The following is a 19739-nucleotide window of genomic DNA, read 5'->3' as shown; positions in this document are numbered from 1 at the left end:
CTCTCTTTCAGATACTGCCACATACAACATCTTAACAGTCTGGGACTGAATTCATGTACGCATTGCATAATATACTGTCTGTTTTAGTGAAGTGATTAGTGACTCTGCAGTGCAGCTGTCTCTGATGTTTGTCTGCCAAGGTACCGAGCTGGGAACTGGTTTATGATATGGTGAAAAGCTTGGGTCTGTGGATGCTGCCAAGCCTGTTCATTAAATGCGGAGCTTCTTTTGAGATGCAGAATTTAATTTATTCAATGTTTGGATTAAAGTCTTATCTCTAAAATGTAACAGCAACTAGAAATCATTTAGCAGATGGCAATACACAAGGAATGGCCAAGTTCAGTGTATCAGCTGATGTTTTTGGAGCACACATTAGACATTTATTTTGTTTTATATATATCTGTCCTAAGTTTATATTGGCAAAATATCAAGGTCTTGACTTCCACCAGTGAGGCAGGTAGCTGAGGAGGGATTCCAGTTTTACAGTTTTTATAGTAATAGTACATTTACAGTATTAATAGTACTTATTAGCAGTTTTTGGAAAAGCTATGAAAGACGATAGAAATCATTACTTTTTCTTTCTATTCTCTTTTTTATTGAGTTTTTGTGAACCTCTGCAAACAACAAAACCACCAGAATACTGTACAAGGGATGGACATTTTAGACAACCTTAATGTCATTTACAGACCTCAATTTCAAGAAACACACTTGCACACATTGCAGAGCAAACATTCTGCCTTGTCAAGAGAGCTTTTAGCTGTGGGACTGGAGTATAGTGCCAAGCCAGGCGAGGTAAGCTCCTGAAGGGGGGTGAAAAGCATAAGGCAGGTTTAAGGTTGGAGGCAATTGTTGTCAGGAGAGAGGATGGCAAACACTTCTGCCTTTGAGCTTAACTTAAAGGTAGAAGATGTTAAGCAGAGAAAGCTGAAGAGACTGCACTGACCCAGTGTCAAATAGATGTGGTGGCTTAGGGTAATACATAATCTAGAGTTTGAACTACTACACTTATTTAAGCTAAAGCAGATACTAATTTATTTTAATCACCCAGTTTAATTACTCTTTGTAATTGCTAAATGTGAAATGAGGTAATCAGAATTCATTCATGTGTGATGTAAATGTGTATATTAAATTAGATGCCATTCTGTCAAAATGTTGATGAGATATTTCAATGAAACACTAAATTTTCACCCCACTGTGGTGCTAGATAAGGAGTCACCAAGATTAATCACCTGAGGACTCTGCATCAAGTTTGTGGGAGGTGTTTGAGCAGACTAATTGTTATTTTTCAGTCTGGACTAAAGTGGTGGAATCACTGGTTAACAGACTGGCAGTGACATCCCTTAAGCTGCATTGGCAAAAACAAAAGTGGTCGATTTAAAGCTCCCAGGATTGTACGAAGTGCCGTATTGTCCATCTTAAGGTTACTGCTGTGATTTAAAGCACACAAAAATACTTATTTCATTATCAACTAAAGGCAGAAATTCACAAGCGGTAAGAAAATGTCGCACATGCACCTTGACTCTAATAAACAACAGACTGAATAAAAAATGAATGAACTGTGTGTACATACTTGAAATTGAAATGTTTGCAATTGATTTTTCTCTGTCTACCAGGAGTACCTTTCTTCCACCCTATTTGTTGGCTTTTATTAAGTTAGTTGCCCGCTGGAGGAGGAGTGCAGCTGCAGAGACAAGCTCATTTGAGCCACAATGGAATGGCAGGGCAAAGCACTTAAAGGCCTTGGGAAATCAGGTCATTATGAGCCGTGGTTTTCAGGAGTATGACCAGAAAGGTCAATAAGAGAGCATGGAAGCACTGAGACAAAGTCAGAAGGCGTTAATAGGACTCAATTTCCATCTGGGTGAGCTCTCAGGAAGATCTTGGCTAGAGGGTTGACAGGTTGTCATTGAATATTATGGGAAGCAACTTCAACTCCTCAATTGTCATTGTCTTACATGCCCCCTGGAGACTGAGGGATAGACAAATAATCACTGCAAACCTTGCAGATTTATGCAAAATTTGTCGACAGCAAACTCACCTGCTGCTATAATGCACAACTTGCCCTTCGCCTTTTTAACAGCAGTACGTCTGAAAACTGGAAACATAATAATCCTTTTTTCTTATGCACAGAAACTTTCTCGGGGATCTTTGCACTGAGATGAAGAGTAGAGCGAATAAGAAAGAACAGATGAGTGGATTATAAATCACAGCAAAGTCCTACCTCTGGACCAGTATTTGCTGATCGTGTGTAAAAAAAGACATTGCATTCATGTCATGCATCTCTGTAGAGCTTCCCTGCATTTTCACACTGTTATTCATTACTTCTTGCCTTTTGCAGCTCACTAGCTATCAACTGTGTATCATGTGAAACATAAATAATAAAATGTCATTGCATGAGGCGTCAGATTTTTGCACTGTAGTTGAAAGATGTGAACATCATTGCCTCTTTTTTTCCTTGTCTGTTTTTGTCTTCCTCAGATTCCTTACAGTAGCTCGGGCTGCCTTGTGCCAACCAGAGTAGGAACATCAGTGGGTGAGTGCTTGACAGAGCCAGCACCGGGGAGTTAATACCAGTCACTGCTGGAGGTGTGACACAGTCCCAGCCCACAACACATTGATTCACACAGGATTAAGCCACTGCATGATGCTTCAGGTTGAAGGCCTGGTGCAGGTGATTTACTCTCCCCGTCAAACTTAACATCTTTGGACCATCCTCTGCCCTGTTCCTGCTTTCGGTGGGACTACTAAAAAAAAAGCATCTGCTACTGTAACAACCAGATCACCGAAAGGGATGACTGGCAGTCATCTTGCTCAGGTACATTTTACATCATGTGCATGGTGTCCAATTAAGAGTGCAGCTGTTTATGAATTTAGTTATCCAAATGTGCGTTTTCTTTATTTTAAGGGTGGAAAAAATATTTTTTTCAGAATTTATGATCAGATTGAGACTAATGCTCAACTGTCAAGATGCTGACTCCCAAGATTCCATCAAAATTGAACTGAATTCCACTCATTTTGAGCTATATATCTGTGCTCTTTTGTTTTACAGCTGCAATGAAAATACAAAAGAAGCTAAATGTAACACAGTAAGGGGAATTGTTGAAAAGAATATATCAATGGGCCAATAGGCTCGACTATAGGAGCACAGGGGTGTGTTCAAATGAGACACAGAGACAAGAATGTAACTCAAAAGAACCAGCCAACTTTAGTGACATAAACCATAAGGTTGACAAGCACAGGTTAAAGACACTTTACAATGGTAGAAAGGAAACTTACAAAAATTAAAAGAAAAGTAAAACACAAACTACTAAAGCAATGACTTGGCCAAGTGTTATTTTTGGTTTTCAATGTTCAGGTTTCAATGCTCGGGTGCACCCTAGTAACCTGACTCCTTAACTCTTATAGAACAGATTACACAAATCCAATGTACATTCAAATGAAAATCTCACACTCTTTTCACATGTGGAGAATGCTCTACACAACAGCTCATTATTTAAAGTCCCAAATAAACAATGTCCAAGGGGTAAAGTCCAAAAAATTCCCAGGGTGTGAAAGAGAATAGGGATGAGAGAATGTCAGTCAGTGGTCTTATGTATAACCAGCTGTGCGTGAAAGTGTGAGTGATACAGTCCTACCACACCGCAAGGTGCAGCAGATCATCAAGTGGAAAAGAAGCGAATCTCAGTCTCTCTAAGTCCAGGTGGGAAGGCTCGCCATCTATTTCACTGGAGGAATCCTATTTCACTGGAGGAATCCACCTCAGGAACAATTCAGCATACAAAAAAAACCTGACCTGTCAACAGACAGGGTCAGAAGAGCAATTCAAATATTAATTATGCTGTTCTAGCTATAATTCACAACTTAGGATTTTGTTTAAATCACATTCAACATAAATTTGCAATAAAAATACTCAAATTTGCAAAAATAAAACATTTCTCTTACACAAACTGCATTAAACCAAGTAAAGTCAGTGCATATGCATATATGTCACATAGTCGACAATTATTAATCAAACAATTGAGATTAATTCAGTTTCTCAACAATAAAATGTGAAACAGACGTGAACTAACTGAGACATACAACATGTGCTCACCGATCTCAGCGCATCACGGCCGAAGACAATGGCATAGTGTCTCTCGGTCGGAAAATGCAGGGCTCTAAATAACGTAATGTACAGGACATGTTGTTTTCTCTTTAATAACCGTAATACGACATGAAGGAAAAATAAACATAAGTTGCGCTTCAAGTGTTACCTTGCTTCTGGAAGCAGATTGAGATGAACTTCCAGGCAGTTGATAGCAACCAGAGCTAACAAAGGCTAACAGTTTACCTCCACGTGGTACTTTCTAAAGTCACCAGAAAAATGCAGCATTTGCCTGTTTACTCACTGCGGCTACTTCTAACATGAAAGTTAGCTGATAACCAGTGAACTTATGTGCAACACAGTTGGTTGCAACTTATATCTAATACTTTTTTCCAGCTCAAAAGCTTCAGTCTCTCTTTTCTCCTGCCAGCACGCGACTACCTCCACACATAGCAGCAAACACAGAGCACGTAGGTGGGACATACAGCGGCAGACTGCTCTCCCATTGGTCAAAACATACTGGGACCTGTGCATTTCGATTGGTTGGGCAGGCTGTCCATCTCTCCTCATATCAGTCCTTAAAGTGGTACCCTCATTGTATGTGGGTTACATAAACATTCTGGAAATGACAAACACGTTTTATATAATGAGCTGTCACCATCCATTCAGGCAGCATAATAGTGGCACTGTCTTTGTTACTGTTCTGAATAGACTAAAACTCCTGGTGTCAAAGGAATTAAAGAATCAAATGTAGTGCAATACTCTTTAAATACCAATCTATACAGAAACAGAAGAAACCGACTGCTAAAATAAGCCTCGGATCAAAGGAATACAAAAAAATGTGTTGTGCATTTGTGATTCTTTCAATGCTGTCATGGTCATTCCTGCCAAGGAAAACATCTGCAAAAATCAGCTCCTTTGGATGTAGATGGATTTCTGTTTTCATATTGCCAACCCCAATCAAAAACAATTACATGCGCTACAATGTGGAAAAAATACTCGCAGCTGTGTTAACCTGAATCCACTTGATGCAACACACAAAGAATGGCGCAGCGATATAGATGGGAGTTTAAGCTTAGAATCTGAAGCGGGAATGAGCTGGTTGGCTACATAATTATGTGGAAATCCAGAGAAGAGGGTGGCATCTCTGGTAAACAGACTGGGATCAAATGCCTTTGTTTTCACTCCAGACAGAACAGGGTGTTTGGCTTATTTAAAGAGAGGCTGGAGGATCGCATGGTGATTGTTCAGAGCCTTGGCATACCAAATTAGCTTTTGCCATTCATTTGGAAACATCTAATTGAACATTAATTATTGTGACCACCTGTGAAAGGGAGGGGTGTAGAGTGTTGCTCATCTGCTCCCTTATGCTAGCTGCAGGGTTTTTCTCGCTGAATTCAATGAGTGAGCCCCAAACAAGGACCACAGGAGACAGAGGAGCAGATTGCATTCCATCAGATCGTGGAGTATCTAATAAGACTCACACCAGCATCTGAGCCATGCTGCTGTTTGCCAGGTTTTCTACGGCCACTGAGAGCCTAGCATGATTCCTTTGACCCAGATATTTAGCAGCTTAAGAGCTTTTCTTTTTTTAAGATTTTCAGGATAGCCTGTATTACTCACCCATTCTGAGATGCGCTGGCTGGATGAGCACAATTGCTGCTGAATCTCGCAAAGATATCTTACAATAGAGTAATCTCGATTGTCTACCTTTTTGTACTTTGAAAAACAAAACTGGCATGCCTTGGGGTCATGCTTGTTTCCATTGCTTGTTTGTGTTCAAGACCATGTTTTCCAATCAGTTGTGACATGGTCTGTCAGCCCAAGAAGAGTGCTGCTTGTCCTGTGCATAGTCAAATAAGAGTGGCTGGAGGGTGCGTGTAATATAGGTGCAGTCAGGTATGGCTTCCAGAGCAGTGCAGCCCAAGAGAATGGCTAGTAATCAGCAACCAGAGGTATCTAATTGGCATATGGCTATGTGAGTGCCAGACTGGTCTGCTCACTCATCCAAGTAGAATACATCTTCTAGCCATCAAAAAATGTGAGACAAAGGCAGTTCTAATAAAAATTGTGAATACATTATCTTCAGAGTGGATGAGTTATTTAAAGGAGAAAGTGGAAGAGATGGAGAGGGAGACAGAGCGGGAGTGAAAAAGAGCACTCGCTGTTCTTTGCCTGACAGAACCCCATGAGGCAAATTGGTATTGAGAATAGATACAAACAATAGTTATGTGTTGAATTGCCAAACCCTTGGGCCTGAAGCCCTCCAACACACACAAAAAAGAGCAAACCATTTTGACTATAGAATAACACATCAAAGCCAGAGGAGAATTGGACAGTCCATCAAAAACTGTGCATCTGGCAGCCCACTTCTGGGCACCAAGCCATCTCCATCCAAGCATTTCTTTCTCATTAAACAAATTTTACCCCCACCAAAACATAGCTAAAGCAGCAAAGTCAAAATCTAATTTCCCTGAATGAAATCAAGCAAAAATAATTCAGCTGCCAGCGCTTTCACAGGCACGCCATGTGTAAATAATCTTAAATCTCAAATGGCTGCTGCCTCTCAGAAGTTAATCTACCATTAAATACTCTCTGTGATACTTACTATCGTATACTATCGGGACAAAATGTAGAAAAGCCTCTCTGTTGTATTGATGTGGAATGTCAAAAGAAAAATTAAAAACTTGTCCTGTACAGAATCAGTAGATTAGAAAATGCTTACCACAGTCGCACAGATTACATCTAATTCATGACAGATGTGACTTTGAAATAAAATAAACTCTCAGTGATGTTAGTATTGGATGTGTGGATCACCAGCTTAATACCTCGGCTTGCATAAACATAAAATGTTTTGCTATTCTTTATGTGCTGCAAATTCCCACGGTGCCTAAATCAGCTGTATTTGATATTAAGACCAATTTTTTGCTAAACCTATGCAGCAGAAATTGCTTTTGTCTCATGTTTTATGATTACAGAATGTCAAAAAACTGCAGGGGAGCTCAGTGGGACGATAAGTCAATAATAACAAATCTCTCAATACCCAAGTGCCACAGTGTAGCAAAAATTGCTTTTGGAAAATGAATCACTGCAGTCATGAACACCAGTCTTTCAAAGCATAAGGTGTTACAGATTTAATTTCATATTCATTAATTTTGCTGTTGGTGCAACACAATTAGAGGCCTAGTGAATCCAGGACTAATCCTTAACACTCCTAGGACACGAATCACAGTAGCAGGAGATAGGAATAAATGAGCTGCAATAAAAAGGTACTAATACCCTGTATTACTCCAAGCTTAGAGCCTCGCCTTCCATCAGTGCTTGTTTCCACACCTCCTTTGGGACGCTGAGATACTCTTGCCACTCTGTCTAATTATTTTTGATCTATGTAGGTGGAGAAGAAGCCATAGTATCCCACAACTATCAACTACAACAGCAAAGCTGTTTTACAAGTCAAATCTTATCCATCCGGCACTATGATCCATGTGTGAAAAAGTCTGATGGACTTGGAAAGTGACACCTAATATTACATTTCTGGGCTGGAGGATTCAGTGGGAAGGTGGCCAAGGTTTCTGATCATATTTATGAATGAGCTGATGATGAATTTCATTTTCCTCCCACAGGAGTAAGAGAGGAAGCAATGGGCTGGACTATGACTCTAAAAGATGACTTTGGGGTCATTGCCTGGACACGGCAAGCTGGGAGCTACCTAAGCCTCTTCCTCCTCTTGTCTCTCTTTTCCATATCTGTCCGTTTAGACAACGTGTATCCTAGAGACCACCATTTTTCATGGAAAGCAGGTAAAATATTTATTCTATCTTATTACAAGTGCATTAATAAAGGTCCTGTTTTGACTTATATTTAAATTAAGATATGCAATCCACCTGCTTGCATGTAAAACAACATAATTTTGTTCTTAATGGTAATTTAAAAAGTCAAATCTCTTTGAACCTGTTGAGGATCATGGCGATAAGATACGCAGCACGTGGAAGCACACATTTGCACACATGCATTTTCAGTGAAACCAGTTTTGTGGGGAAAATATTCCTTCTTTTTTTGACACACATTGGACTGCAGTTGGACATCATCAAGCCTTCAGGCTCAAGTGCCTGGGGTGAAGAGAATAATAATGCTTTTTTTTTTTTTTCTTGTAGAGTATTCACTCACAGCCCCAAAATGACAAGGACAGCTACAGTTGTTACAGCAGAGTGGCATGGTTATTAAGATATTGAGGCATATGAAATAGTCTTCCTGGCATGCTTAGTGAATTTATGGCCCCAGTTATATATAGTACACATTGTTGTAATGGAAAACATGCTGCGTATTGAGCTGTACAAATCCCTTATTCAAACACATTCACATGCACTCACACCTAAAATGTGTTTTACATCTCCTGTGTGTTATTTATGCATCCATTTGGTAATTTCCATGCAAATTATTAACATTTTTGTAAATTAATCACCTTTTGGAAACCTGTACTGTAAGCTGATGTCATTCTTTTTTAACAAGAATTTTGAGGCAAACTCAGAATTCATCCTTTGTTCGCTTCACCAATTCAATTGAAAATGCATTTGCAAAGCAGCTTGAGGAGGAAAATTTGGCCTTCCCACACAAAAGCCCCACTTGCTGTGCGATTAGCACTTTCATTTCTCACTCTGTGGTTGGGTAATGACACTGCCCAAGTGATAAAGAGATTGATTAATTTCACTTGAAAGAGCTTATGTTCAAAACGGATGTAACCGGAACACCAAGTGTGAGGATTTGACATCCTTTCAGAGCTAAGATGGCTTATAAGTTGTTTCTTAAATGGAAATGAAAATCAATTTACAAAGAAGAAAGGGAATCTCAAACTTAACATACCTCACCTCTGAATAAATCCTCCTAATGTCTGTTTGACTGCAGGAAAACTGTTTGTCTCAAACTGCTGTTATCACAATGCTTTGATTTGAACTGCGGAACGACACAAACTCGAGTCGCACAAACACAGATTGAACACTTAATGTATTCGCATTGTATTGTGCTGATGAATGTCATTGATGTGAGCCACATATTTGTCTTAATGTCGGCAGCGGCTCCAAGCTTAATGTCTTAACTCAGACTATTAGGTTCATGTTGGCAAATATTGACAGGAACCATTTGAATACTTAATTTAGCTGACAGGCAAATCTTTTTCTTTAGGAATTGTCATTGTAGCAAAGATCTGTTCTCAATTAGCACAGCCACCCTTTTGTATGTCTGGCGTGTCTATCTAGGCCAGCAGCATTGTGGGGTAAGTCTTTTGTGTGAGCCAGTTCCCAGAGCTGTGGCTAAGCTGCGAGTCTCAGGCTGAAACAGGGAGCTGGAGCTATTTAAGCTTGACCTTCATCAGTGTCTTGAAGAACAAAATAGAACAGTGAGACACTGCTGCTAATGGCATTATTATTTCACCCTTAAAATAAATTGCTAAAAGAAATTCCCTTTAACATCTATAGATAACTTTCCTGGCAGTCAGTGCCACATTTCCAGGGTCATAGTCCTGTTTGCATCAGAATGCAGATATCGTGAGTGGAGCATTTTAAGTAGGATTTATTTAAGCATCTGCTTTTAAACATGCCACTGTGCTCATCCGGTGTCAGCTTTAGTCTACTGCAGTAAGTAAGGGCTTCTTTTCCAAGTTTTCAGTTGTCATCACTGAGATTAACGTAACTGTTCCAAAGAGGGTCTAAGGTGTTGGGATTTAGCTCTCAAAATGTATTTGTCTTTTTTTTTTATAGTAAAGAAACAAGAAAACAGTCTTCCTGGGTACGTGTTAGCGTTCATCCCAAATGATTTCTATTATACATCAAAGCTTGTTTATTTTCTTTCTAAAAAACAAAAATAAAACGACACCCTCATTTAAGTTTTCATTTTCCTTCTTTGACTTGAGGACCAAGCTAGTTCAGGAAATTGATATGTCTTTAAATCCCAGAAGAAGAAGACAACATTGGTATTCTGGGGCGATCGTGGCTCAAGAGTTGGGAGTTCGCCTTGTAATTGGAAGGTTGCCGGTTCGAACCCCGGCTTGGACAGTCTCGGTCGTTGTGTCCTTGGGCGAGACACTTCACCCGTTGCCTACTGGTGGTGGTCAGAGGGCCCGGTGGCGCCAGTGTCCGGCAGCCTCGCCTCTGCCAGTGCGCCCCAGGGTGGCTGTGGCTACAATGTAGCTTGCCATCACCAGTGTGTGAATGTGTGTGTGAATGGGTGGATGACTGGTTGTGTAAAGCGCTTTGGGATCCTTAGGGACTAGAAAAGCGCTATACAAATACAGGCCATTTACCATTCTGATGTATTTTAACAGTACACTGGAGACTGCATTTTCTATTTTTTAACTAATATTATTTCCCTATTTACACCTCTTAGTTCTTCCTCCTTTTTTTATTACACAAAATATTATTTTATTATATTGTTGGCTGGAGTCTGCTGAAAAACTCCAGGATGTAATCTACTCTTCATCTAAATTATGTGGGAACCTTCAGCAGGAAGATTCAGCTGAAGGGCAATGATTTTCAAAAGATTGAGAAATCAATAAAGGTTTTCCTTAATGAGAGATATCTCAGCCGCTCCTGGATTATTTAAAGGACTTACGGGGCTGAAGCCCCAGGATCCAGTCTGTAAATCATCTTAAATTGGTTCAGCTTAAAAGCGTAAGAGTCCCTGCTGCTTTAAAAATGTGACTTAATTGAACTTGGGTAGAATAATTTTTTAAAAAACAATGTGAGCTAACGGAACTTGGAGAATCACGTTAAAGAAACCTAAGAGATTCAGTTGGCATTGTTTTCAAATGTCTGTTTTCTTCAAGCTCCCAAAAAACAAAGGATGATGGGTCAAAAGACTTTAAAAGAAGAAAAGTTCTAAAGTTGTGTAAGAATAACAAATCCAAACTCCTCCAAAAACAGCACAGATGTATTTAAAATTCAACTTGAAATCAACAGTACATAATCACCTTAGTTGATCCCACTTAATTCCCGTATAAATATAGGGACCCGATGGATTTGCTGACGAGCTATGGTTAAAACAATCATTACAGCGCTGCATATGTGAGATGTTTGACTGTAAGAAAAAATAAACTCTATATGTGCTTTGATACAGTCAGGCAACATTTACATTTCATTTCAGGGTCTGAGTGTATTTATTTGCAATTTCACCACACTGTTGCACCATCAAAGCTGAAATCAAACATCACTGCTGCACAGAGCTTCTGTTGTTTCTCAAAAATAAGCTCAAAGGAGGCAGTGTGCAAGGATCAAATCTTTGGGGATTCACTTTTAACCAAATGGCACTGAATAATTTACAGAGGTCTTTTTTTGATTTACCGTGGCAAAGAAAAACACACACACACACACACACACACACACACACACACACACACACACACACATTAGGCAAATGTATTTTGAAGCAGTTAACATCAGTTGATAAGATGTTGCAATTCAACAGTATCAGGTTACACTCAGTTGCAGTAGTTTTCTTTTGCAGACACAAACAAATCAACCTGTTAGTTATTACTTCTATAGTCAGTCCTATGGCGTGTAGGTGTCACGGCTGCCGAGGCGAGCCGTGTGGAGTTAGAAGAAGGACCCAAGATGCAGGCAGTGGATGAGATGTTGGTGAGTTTATTTACACAGTGGTGAGAAGGCAAAACAGGCAAGAGGGAAGACAAAACTAAAGACCTGAACTGGGAAAGCTAAATGACAAACCTGAGATGAAACAAAAAGGGAAGAGAGGCAGAGAGCCGAGCAGGACACCAAGGAACACAGACTGACGCGGAGTTACACAGACGAACCGGCAACAGGCAGGAGAACACACAGGGCTTAAATACACACACCAGTAATCAGGGGATGAGAGACAGGAGGGCAACACAGCTGGGAGGAATCTGGGCTGACGGGACAGGGGAAACGTAAACTGATCACACTCACATACGACACGGACCTTCACAATAAAACAGGGAATTCAGACACATGGAACCAGACAAGACATTGAACTAAACAGACAGATTCACAAACAGATGGGGAGACACCATAGACAGACAGATACAGACGCAGACTCAGAGGCAGATCGAAAATAACACAGAACTTAAACAATCATCATCTAGAAAATGATAACAAACTAAAAGCGCTGGGTCACCGACCCAGGACCATGACAGTAGGTAGTTAAATTGTTTTCCTTTTTTTTACTGGGCATCAAAAGTTGGCCTGATAAGGGGGACATTCAAGAGTGCATCATAAATATGCACAGTAATTATTATGCGCAGTACTAGCTAGAGATGTGCTCATTTGAAGTTTTGTAAGTAGCAACAGGGAATAACACAAACAGTAGATACTCTGGTGTGACCAGTAGCACTGATTCAAAAGGACCTTGACAAAGAAGATAAGTTGAAAATGACAAATTACGTGCTCAAAAGGAAAAAAGAAAAGCTTTTTGGAAATCAGAGAATCTATTCACAAGCACCCACTGTAACCTGATTACTCACAGAAGATGAATCCAAATAGTCCACAACCCATTTGGAGTGCATGATTTCAGCCATTCCACCTTGAACACACAGTTATTTATACTTCAAAATATCTAGATACATCTATGAAAGCCGTTATTGTATTTCATCTAGGTATGCTGCTAGGCTCCAGTATTCTGTGACGGTTTTGGGGTTTTAGCCTCGCTAAGTAGCTCAAAAAAGATGTTTTTCAAAAATGGGATCAAAACTGGAAATGTCACTCTCACATTAAACATTAATAAACACACAATAGCACAGACCAACCATCCTAAGAAAAGGCAGGATGCTGCTTTTAGCATAAGGCAATTTAACCCCCTTCAAATGAATATTAGAGAGACTGATAACAACATGAAAAAAACCTCACTTCTAAGCAATATTGATCTTTTTCTACCACACTAATTTGTTTTAGGGTGGAAAAAGCATTATAGGAGGCTGCTGAACTGAAAGCTCCAACAGGAGGTCGAGTGTAGTAGCCAACACCAGGCAATCTTATATGTTTGCAAACAACAAAGCAAAACCACTCACCCATTAGTGCATTATCCATGCTACATAAATATCATGTTGCGCTTATTACTCACAAATGATCAGCTTCACTACCAAAGCTGACAGGGATGTAATTAGATTTTATGTATTTCTAATCAGCATTAGAAATAATAATGGTCATTTGTTCCCTAAAACCTAAAATCGTGGCTCATCTGGAGGAGGTCAAGTCTCTTTTGCAAACACAGCTTCCTAATTCAATAAAACAGATCATTTCCCCGCGAGTCAAGTGATAACATGAGTTAGTAATGCTGTTAAATTACACTTGTTTTTTTCAGCTAAACAATAAGAGTTGAAGGACTGCTCTCAAACAAAATTACATGAAGTTGAAAATATATAATGCATACTTTTACCAACACCATGTTATACAAACTTTTATTTTACGTTGGCTCCTTTGTTGTTTAATACTGTTGTTAATTATGTCACAAATGACTCTGCACCTGACGAGCAGCCAATCCACAGTACACTGAACGCCTGTGGGTGGATGGCAGACCCATTAGCACTTTTAGGTTATGCCTGACTGGGTCCAATGTGTTAAAGCTACCAGACCTGGATCTAGAGTGACAACCTGGTAACCCTGTCCCAGGCCCATGCCACTTGATCGCTTGATCTCCATGTCGGCATAGAGGTCAATGAATCTTATTCTGTTTCTTCACCCAAGACCACTTAACCCCACCAGTGACAAACATAAACATACAACCCACTCCATCATGACAAGTTGTCAATTTCTGGAGAAGAGTTAAGTGGTTTGGGCATCTGAAGAGTATGCCTCCGTGATGCCCCCTAGGCAAGGTGTTTCAGGCGTGTGGTACTGGGAGAAGGCCCTGGGGCCGACCCAGGACACACTCTGGAGATTATATTTCTTGGCTGGCTTGGAAATGCCTCATTGACCTCCCAGATGAACAGGGAGGGCAGAGGGGTGATTTTCTGCTAAGAGAATTCTCTGCTGCCCCGATGAACCAAACCTGGATAAGTGTCAGAACATGGATGGATGGATGGATGGATGAGGTCACCCAGCACTCCCAGTACTGGCACCAAGCCTGGATAAATGGCCTGTGGCAAACCCTTGGAAAATAAGGGAGCAGTCTCACTTGCAGAAAACTGCTCGTCAATTAACTGACTTGAACAAAACAATCAAAAATGAACAAGTGGCAGAATTTACAATAAAAAAAAATATTGTCAACAACACTGTAAGTGACAGCTCAATTATTTATGAATCATGAATTCAAACCATGAAGAAGGAGATTTTTGTAGTGTAGTAACAAGTGCTGTAGAGCTCAAAAACAGCTCCCTGTAGAGACAGACCCTTATCAATACACAATTAGAAACAGATTGGTGTTTGAAGAGTGTTAACTCCTAAATTCATGTGCCGATCACGTTTCTTAATAAATAGACTAAATGACTGAAGTAAACTCTGAGCATAATTTTAAATCAAGAGATTTCATGTCGGAAGTCGTGTTTATGCACTTCCAAACTGAAAACCCAAAATGACAGTTATTGCAAGTTATATATTTTTATTATGTTGATGACAAACAGTTAAATTTGCTCCACTATATTTCAATACAAAGTCTCAAAGTGTACACGCAGATCTTTCTCCTTAATCCAGCCGACATCATTCCCATAAAAGCCAAATCAGTAAAATGGGCAAGAGGTAACTTTTAATTCAGTGAGTGAATTCAGAGACAATCCTGGTAGTCTAGTCTCTTTGTGATAAACTGAATGGATTCACTTCATTATATTTATTTATTATTTTATTAACCTTTATTTAACCAGGAAGATCCCACTGAGATTAAAAATCTCTTTTTCACGGGAGACCTGGCAAGATAGGCAGCAGCAAGTGTCTCACAGTTACAGAAATGGCTCAATTAAACAAAGGCAGCAACAACACACATGCAAAAAAATAAAAAATAAAATAAAACATAAAATAAAATTCAGTAAAATTCAATAAAGTTCAAATAAAAATAAAAAAATCACTTTGGCAGCATCAAACTGAGGAAAAACCATTTTCATCATCTTTCACCATGAATTTTAACAGGATTTAACAAAGCTACTTGTCCACACTCTGTTATTTAATGGCTTCCTCCTCGCTCGATGTATAATGCATTAGTTTGTGTCATAGCAGTAAATATGTGTGAATCAATGGTTTCTTTTGACTCATCAAGTTGTTTAAAAATAATTATTACGTGTTTTCATTTTAAGTAATATGGTATCTGTAGAGTGTTGTGATATAGAGACTAAGCACAGTCTGTTTACAAATCCACAGTTATTTCTCAGATCCAGCAGGGATAGGATTTTGTGCTTTTGTTTATGGATTACATACAGATATTCATTATTTACTCTCATTTTGTTTGTTCTAAACAATCTAAAGGGAAGATACAAATGTGTCAGAGATGGCAGGTTTCCTAAAAGTTTAATATGTTTTTAGAAAATACGCTCACAGAACTCATTTATTTTAATGCAATCATAACAAACACCACTGCCAGGTGATTTGTCCTGCGGGCTCTGGCGTTGTCAGCAGTTTGACAACAGCTGTGGATCCTTGTCACAGTGGGATTTCTTCTGCCGCAAATGAAGAGCTTTAAAAGTAAATAAGCTGTGATTCACACAGGGAAGAAAGCGGCTGGTGCTGCACAGCTCTGTGACAATGCAGTGATTTAACAAACTATTTTATTTTAAGTTTTAGATTACTCTTCTTTAGCGGCAAGCCACAGCGGTTATTTTTTGTTTTGTTTTGCTGCACAACAAGATCACACTGTTATTAAATGGGTCCCTCTCGAACTTAAAATTCCATCCATACAATTTTGCAGAAGAATAAAAATAGGGCGTTTGTGTTTAAATATTGTGTTGTCAGAAGTGTCTGTTATGCGCAAAATGTCCTTTGGTGGTGGTGCGTGATGTGCCTAGTTATGGCATTAGTTAGATGCAGCTGTCACTACCAATTTGTCATGTTCCCCCAAAAAGTAACATTGGTATGAAAAGATCTTTTTCTTTATCTTAACCAAACAGCAATTAAATTGCCTAATTTAGTAAACGCCTTTACCTTTCAAAGCCTAGCCAACAACCTTTTAGAGCCTAAACCTAACAAAGCAGATTTTAGGAGAACTTCAAAGAAAACTAGACAGAGATGTGGGGTGGGGGGCAAAAACAAATGCAACACAGAAACAGGCCTGAACTATGGGTTGTGGTAAATCAATTTCCTCTTATAAAACTATTTCAGTGAGAAAATGCAGGAAATAAGCTAAATCTTCTCAACCCTGATGAGAGGCAAAGTCATGCAGCACAGTCCTAGATAAAGACAATGTTAGCACCCCCAGAGATACTGACAGAGGTGGAGCAGAGTGAGCAAAACCAGGAGAAGTGAAAGAGGAATGCTCATTAGACGTACTAAAAGGTAGTGTGGCAGACAATAATGAATACAAAAAACATGGACTGTGGTCTGATGGCCTTGGAGAACAGAGACAAACCCATCATTAGCCAGACACTGAAACTGACAATGAGGAGATATTTACAGCATGGGGGAAATGGAAGTGACAACAAAATAGACCAGCACGAATAGCTCTTATGACATTGAGGAATGGAGGGAAAATATAATTTATGCATGAACTTAATTTCCTGTGGAAGGTACATAATCTGAGTGTTTTTCTCTGTTTGCCTTTGATAAAAACTCTTAAACTTTCAAAGTATTTCTCGTATTTTATTTGTGTGCTATTAATTATGCAGGTTGCCGGAACAATTCAGCAAATTGCTACAAGTATGTGCAGTGTGTTATTCCATTAAAAATTGAATTTCTTTTTTTCTGCTTTCACACATGTCCCTTGGGTTGTGTAAGCCTAGTACACAAAGTCAGCCTGATTAGGACAAAGGGGAATAAAATGTAGCATTGACTATTGATCTGAATACACCCATTTTTTTCTTCTTCTTCTTATTTTTTTTTTTGTTAAACCACTCATTGTATTTTAAACATTGCCTTGGGTGTGTCTTTGACAGAAAACGCCAAGAACAAAGTTGATAGGAAACAAATTATTTCCTTGAAGTATTTCAATTAGATCACCATAAAAAACTGATATTTATTAATGGCAAGCTGTATTATTTAAGCTATCAAACAACCTTGACAAAATCAGTTTTGTATGTTGATTGTTGATGTGAGATCTCATTTGAACTTGCGTCCTTCCTTTTGACTGGAATGGAACAGACTGAGGTTATCATAAAAGCCGGTGGCTAGTCTCATGAGAGCTACAAGGCAGTACAATCCAAGCAGTCAGATCCTTAATCCTATGAGAATATTCTCACAGAACAGTTAGCTTTCAGAGCAGCTCTCCTCTCTGAAGTCTCTTTCAAACGAAGCGAAGGCCTTTCAGATCACTCTTATACAAAATGTTCCAATTCTGAACAAATCTTCCCCAGTTTAAATTTTCCATAAGAGGATTGAAGGAGGAATTGGCAGTGACACACAGCCATAACTAGTTTGTAACAGGAGACAGAAGAAATTATAAAGAGCTCCTGTGGCTACTGGATATATCCAGCCTGGAGTGTCACTGTAGAAAAGATGGGAATCAAATTTGGAAGGTCATTACTGAATAGCTCTTGCGGCTTCAATTAATACTGATATTGAAATACATAAAAGGCATGTCTTGGTCTTCTGATTTTTGTCAGATGAAGCCCCATGTGTGCAAACTTCCTTAAGACACGACTCCCATATAAATGAAGGCAGTGTGAGGGCTGTTGAAACTTTGCTTCATTTTTGTCTCTATATAACTCTATATAATCATTGAATCATTCATAGAATATAATCATATATTCAAATTTGACTGATTGTAATCAGTTAGCCAGATTCCATTTAAACCATTATAACAGGCATGCACAAAATACAGTTCAATTTCCAGAGAGCTGAAATGAGTGTCTGTGAGATCATATGCCATGCAAATGAATGCTTTAGAAATAGTATGATGACCAATAAAATGAACTAAGAAGTAATAGATTACATAAGATACATCTCTACTACAGTAATGCAACAATGCAGAGCACCGCTTTCAGGATTTTCAGCTGTGCTCTTGCATCTCTGGAACATCACATATGGATTACACAACATATTTTCCAGCTCAGTCATTCATTGGTTCTTTTTTAGCAGGGTGTTATACAAATTTCACATAAATCACACATCATACAAACACAACTAGAAAAAGCTGGGATGCTGTGTAGAATGCAGATACAATTGGAATGCAATTATCTTCTTAGAAACACAGTAATCAGTATATTTGATGGGACCAACAAGTCTCAAAATAGTTGGGTCCTCATGCACTAGCTCACGCTCCTTCCCAACCAGAGAAGTGACATTCCAAGCCCCAGCTGCTAGTTTAAAGAGCCAGGAATCGGTCCACTAGGATCTCCGACCCTGGCCACCGCCCAGCGGCCGCTATGGTAACTCCTGCAGATGGTTGGCCTACAGTAGGGTGGGCCCATGTCCCTTCTTTGGGCTGTGCCCGGACGGGCCCCATGGACTAGGGCCTAGCCTTAGTCCATGGGGCCCTTTCCCCGGCAGTGTTCCCTAGATCTTTTACTCATGGCTTAATAGTCCAAGTGCTGAACTGACCTGCCTGCAGTCCATTAATTGTGTAATGCCACTTGATAGCTTGATGAAATGTACTTTCTGAAATGCATTTTAAGACATTTTTAGTACAGCATCCACTTTCCAAAGCATGTATACAGCCTTTCATCGTATACACTTTAAGGACTTTTTTTCCTTTTGAATTACCAGTTAATCTAACACAAATGTCTTTAAACAGTAGGGGAAAGCCATTGTACCCAGAAAAAAACATGCAGAAACTGGGAGAACATGCACACAGAAAGACCAGACGAGTCAACCTCACTAAACTTTCTTGCTGTTAGGTGAAATTACTAACTACTGCACTTCTGTGCCGCCCAAGGAGTTATTTTTGCTGATACTTGTGACTGAAATAAAAGCAGAGCTTAATTAGTCATTTAGAATGAAATTTGAGAATGCAGCTATACCCCAGAAGCATTAAGTCACAATAGTGAAATTTGGTTAGTCAACATCTTCAGATTCTTGAATGCAAATGAAGTAAACCTGCTGACAGGATGTTCTCCTGTTCTGCTGCTGCAAACTGGCTCAAGTGCAAAGATTTCAGTAAATCAGCAGTGAGGGGAGTCAGGCAGGAGCAAGCCCTTCTCTTTGATGTCTTACTGGAAGTTGGAAGTATTGAGTTTTGCGGCTGATGTTAGTGACCTTGTACTTTGTGTTTTATGCATGTCTGTGTAAAGGTTAGGCACAAAAAGAGACCATAAAAGTAATTTGTCACTGCATGGAATGATGGGACAAAGCATCTGATATCCTTGGTTGCACACTGCAAAATGAATTAAGCCTCAGTGTCACAGAGTATTATTACTCTATCATTCTGTTCCTCATTTTTTTTGTTGGGTTTCTTAATATGCTCTATAAATGCTCTCTAGTGAGGAAGCTTCATTGTAATTCCAGATTTTAAAAAAATAGAAGGCCATTTGCTTTAACAAAACATGACACGCCTGTTGTAATTACACTAGCTTTAATGAGATGAACTCTTTGCTCTGCAAAAAAATAGCTTGAAAGTCTCA

At 39.3% G+C, this 19739-nt stretch overlaps 1 protein-coding gene and 1 long non-coding RNA gene across 2 annotated transcripts in view; one reads left to right on the top strand and one right to left on the bottom strand.

Moving 5' to 3' along the window:
• The first annotated feature begins 222 nt into the window (after positions 1-222).
• The window catches only part of thsd7ba (thrombospondin, type I, domain containing 7Ba), a 184601-nt gene continuing 165084 nt past the window's right edge, over positions 223-19739 (top strand). The window contains exons 1-2 of the mRNA XM_080903581.1: positions 223-2815; positions 7708-7884. Of these exons, the coding sequence (XP_080759707.1) occupies positions 7725-7884 (160 nt within the window). The 5' untranslated portion in view covers positions 223-2815; positions 7708-7724. The remainder of the gene's footprint in view (positions 2816-7707; positions 7885-19739) is intronic.
• On the bottom strand, positions 3181-4682 carry LOC308410328. The gene is made up of 3 exons (XR_013974162.1): positions 4254-4682; positions 4094-4157; positions 3181-3793 (listed from the first exon to the last, which is right to left on the bottom strand). It is a non-coding gene; the product is annotated as an uncharacterized lncRNA (long non-coding RNA).

Source organism: Rhamphochromis sp. 'chilingali' (assembly GCF_963969265.1).
Source record: "Rhamphochromis sp. 'chilingali' genome assembly, chromosome: 14".
Lineage (NCBI taxonomy): Eukaryota > Metazoa > Chordata > Actinopteri > Cichliformes > Cichlidae > Rhamphochromis > Rhamphochromis sp. 'chilingali'.
The sequence above is the reverse complement of the archived record's forward strand: the minus strand, read 5'-3'. Positions and strand labels throughout refer to the sequence as shown.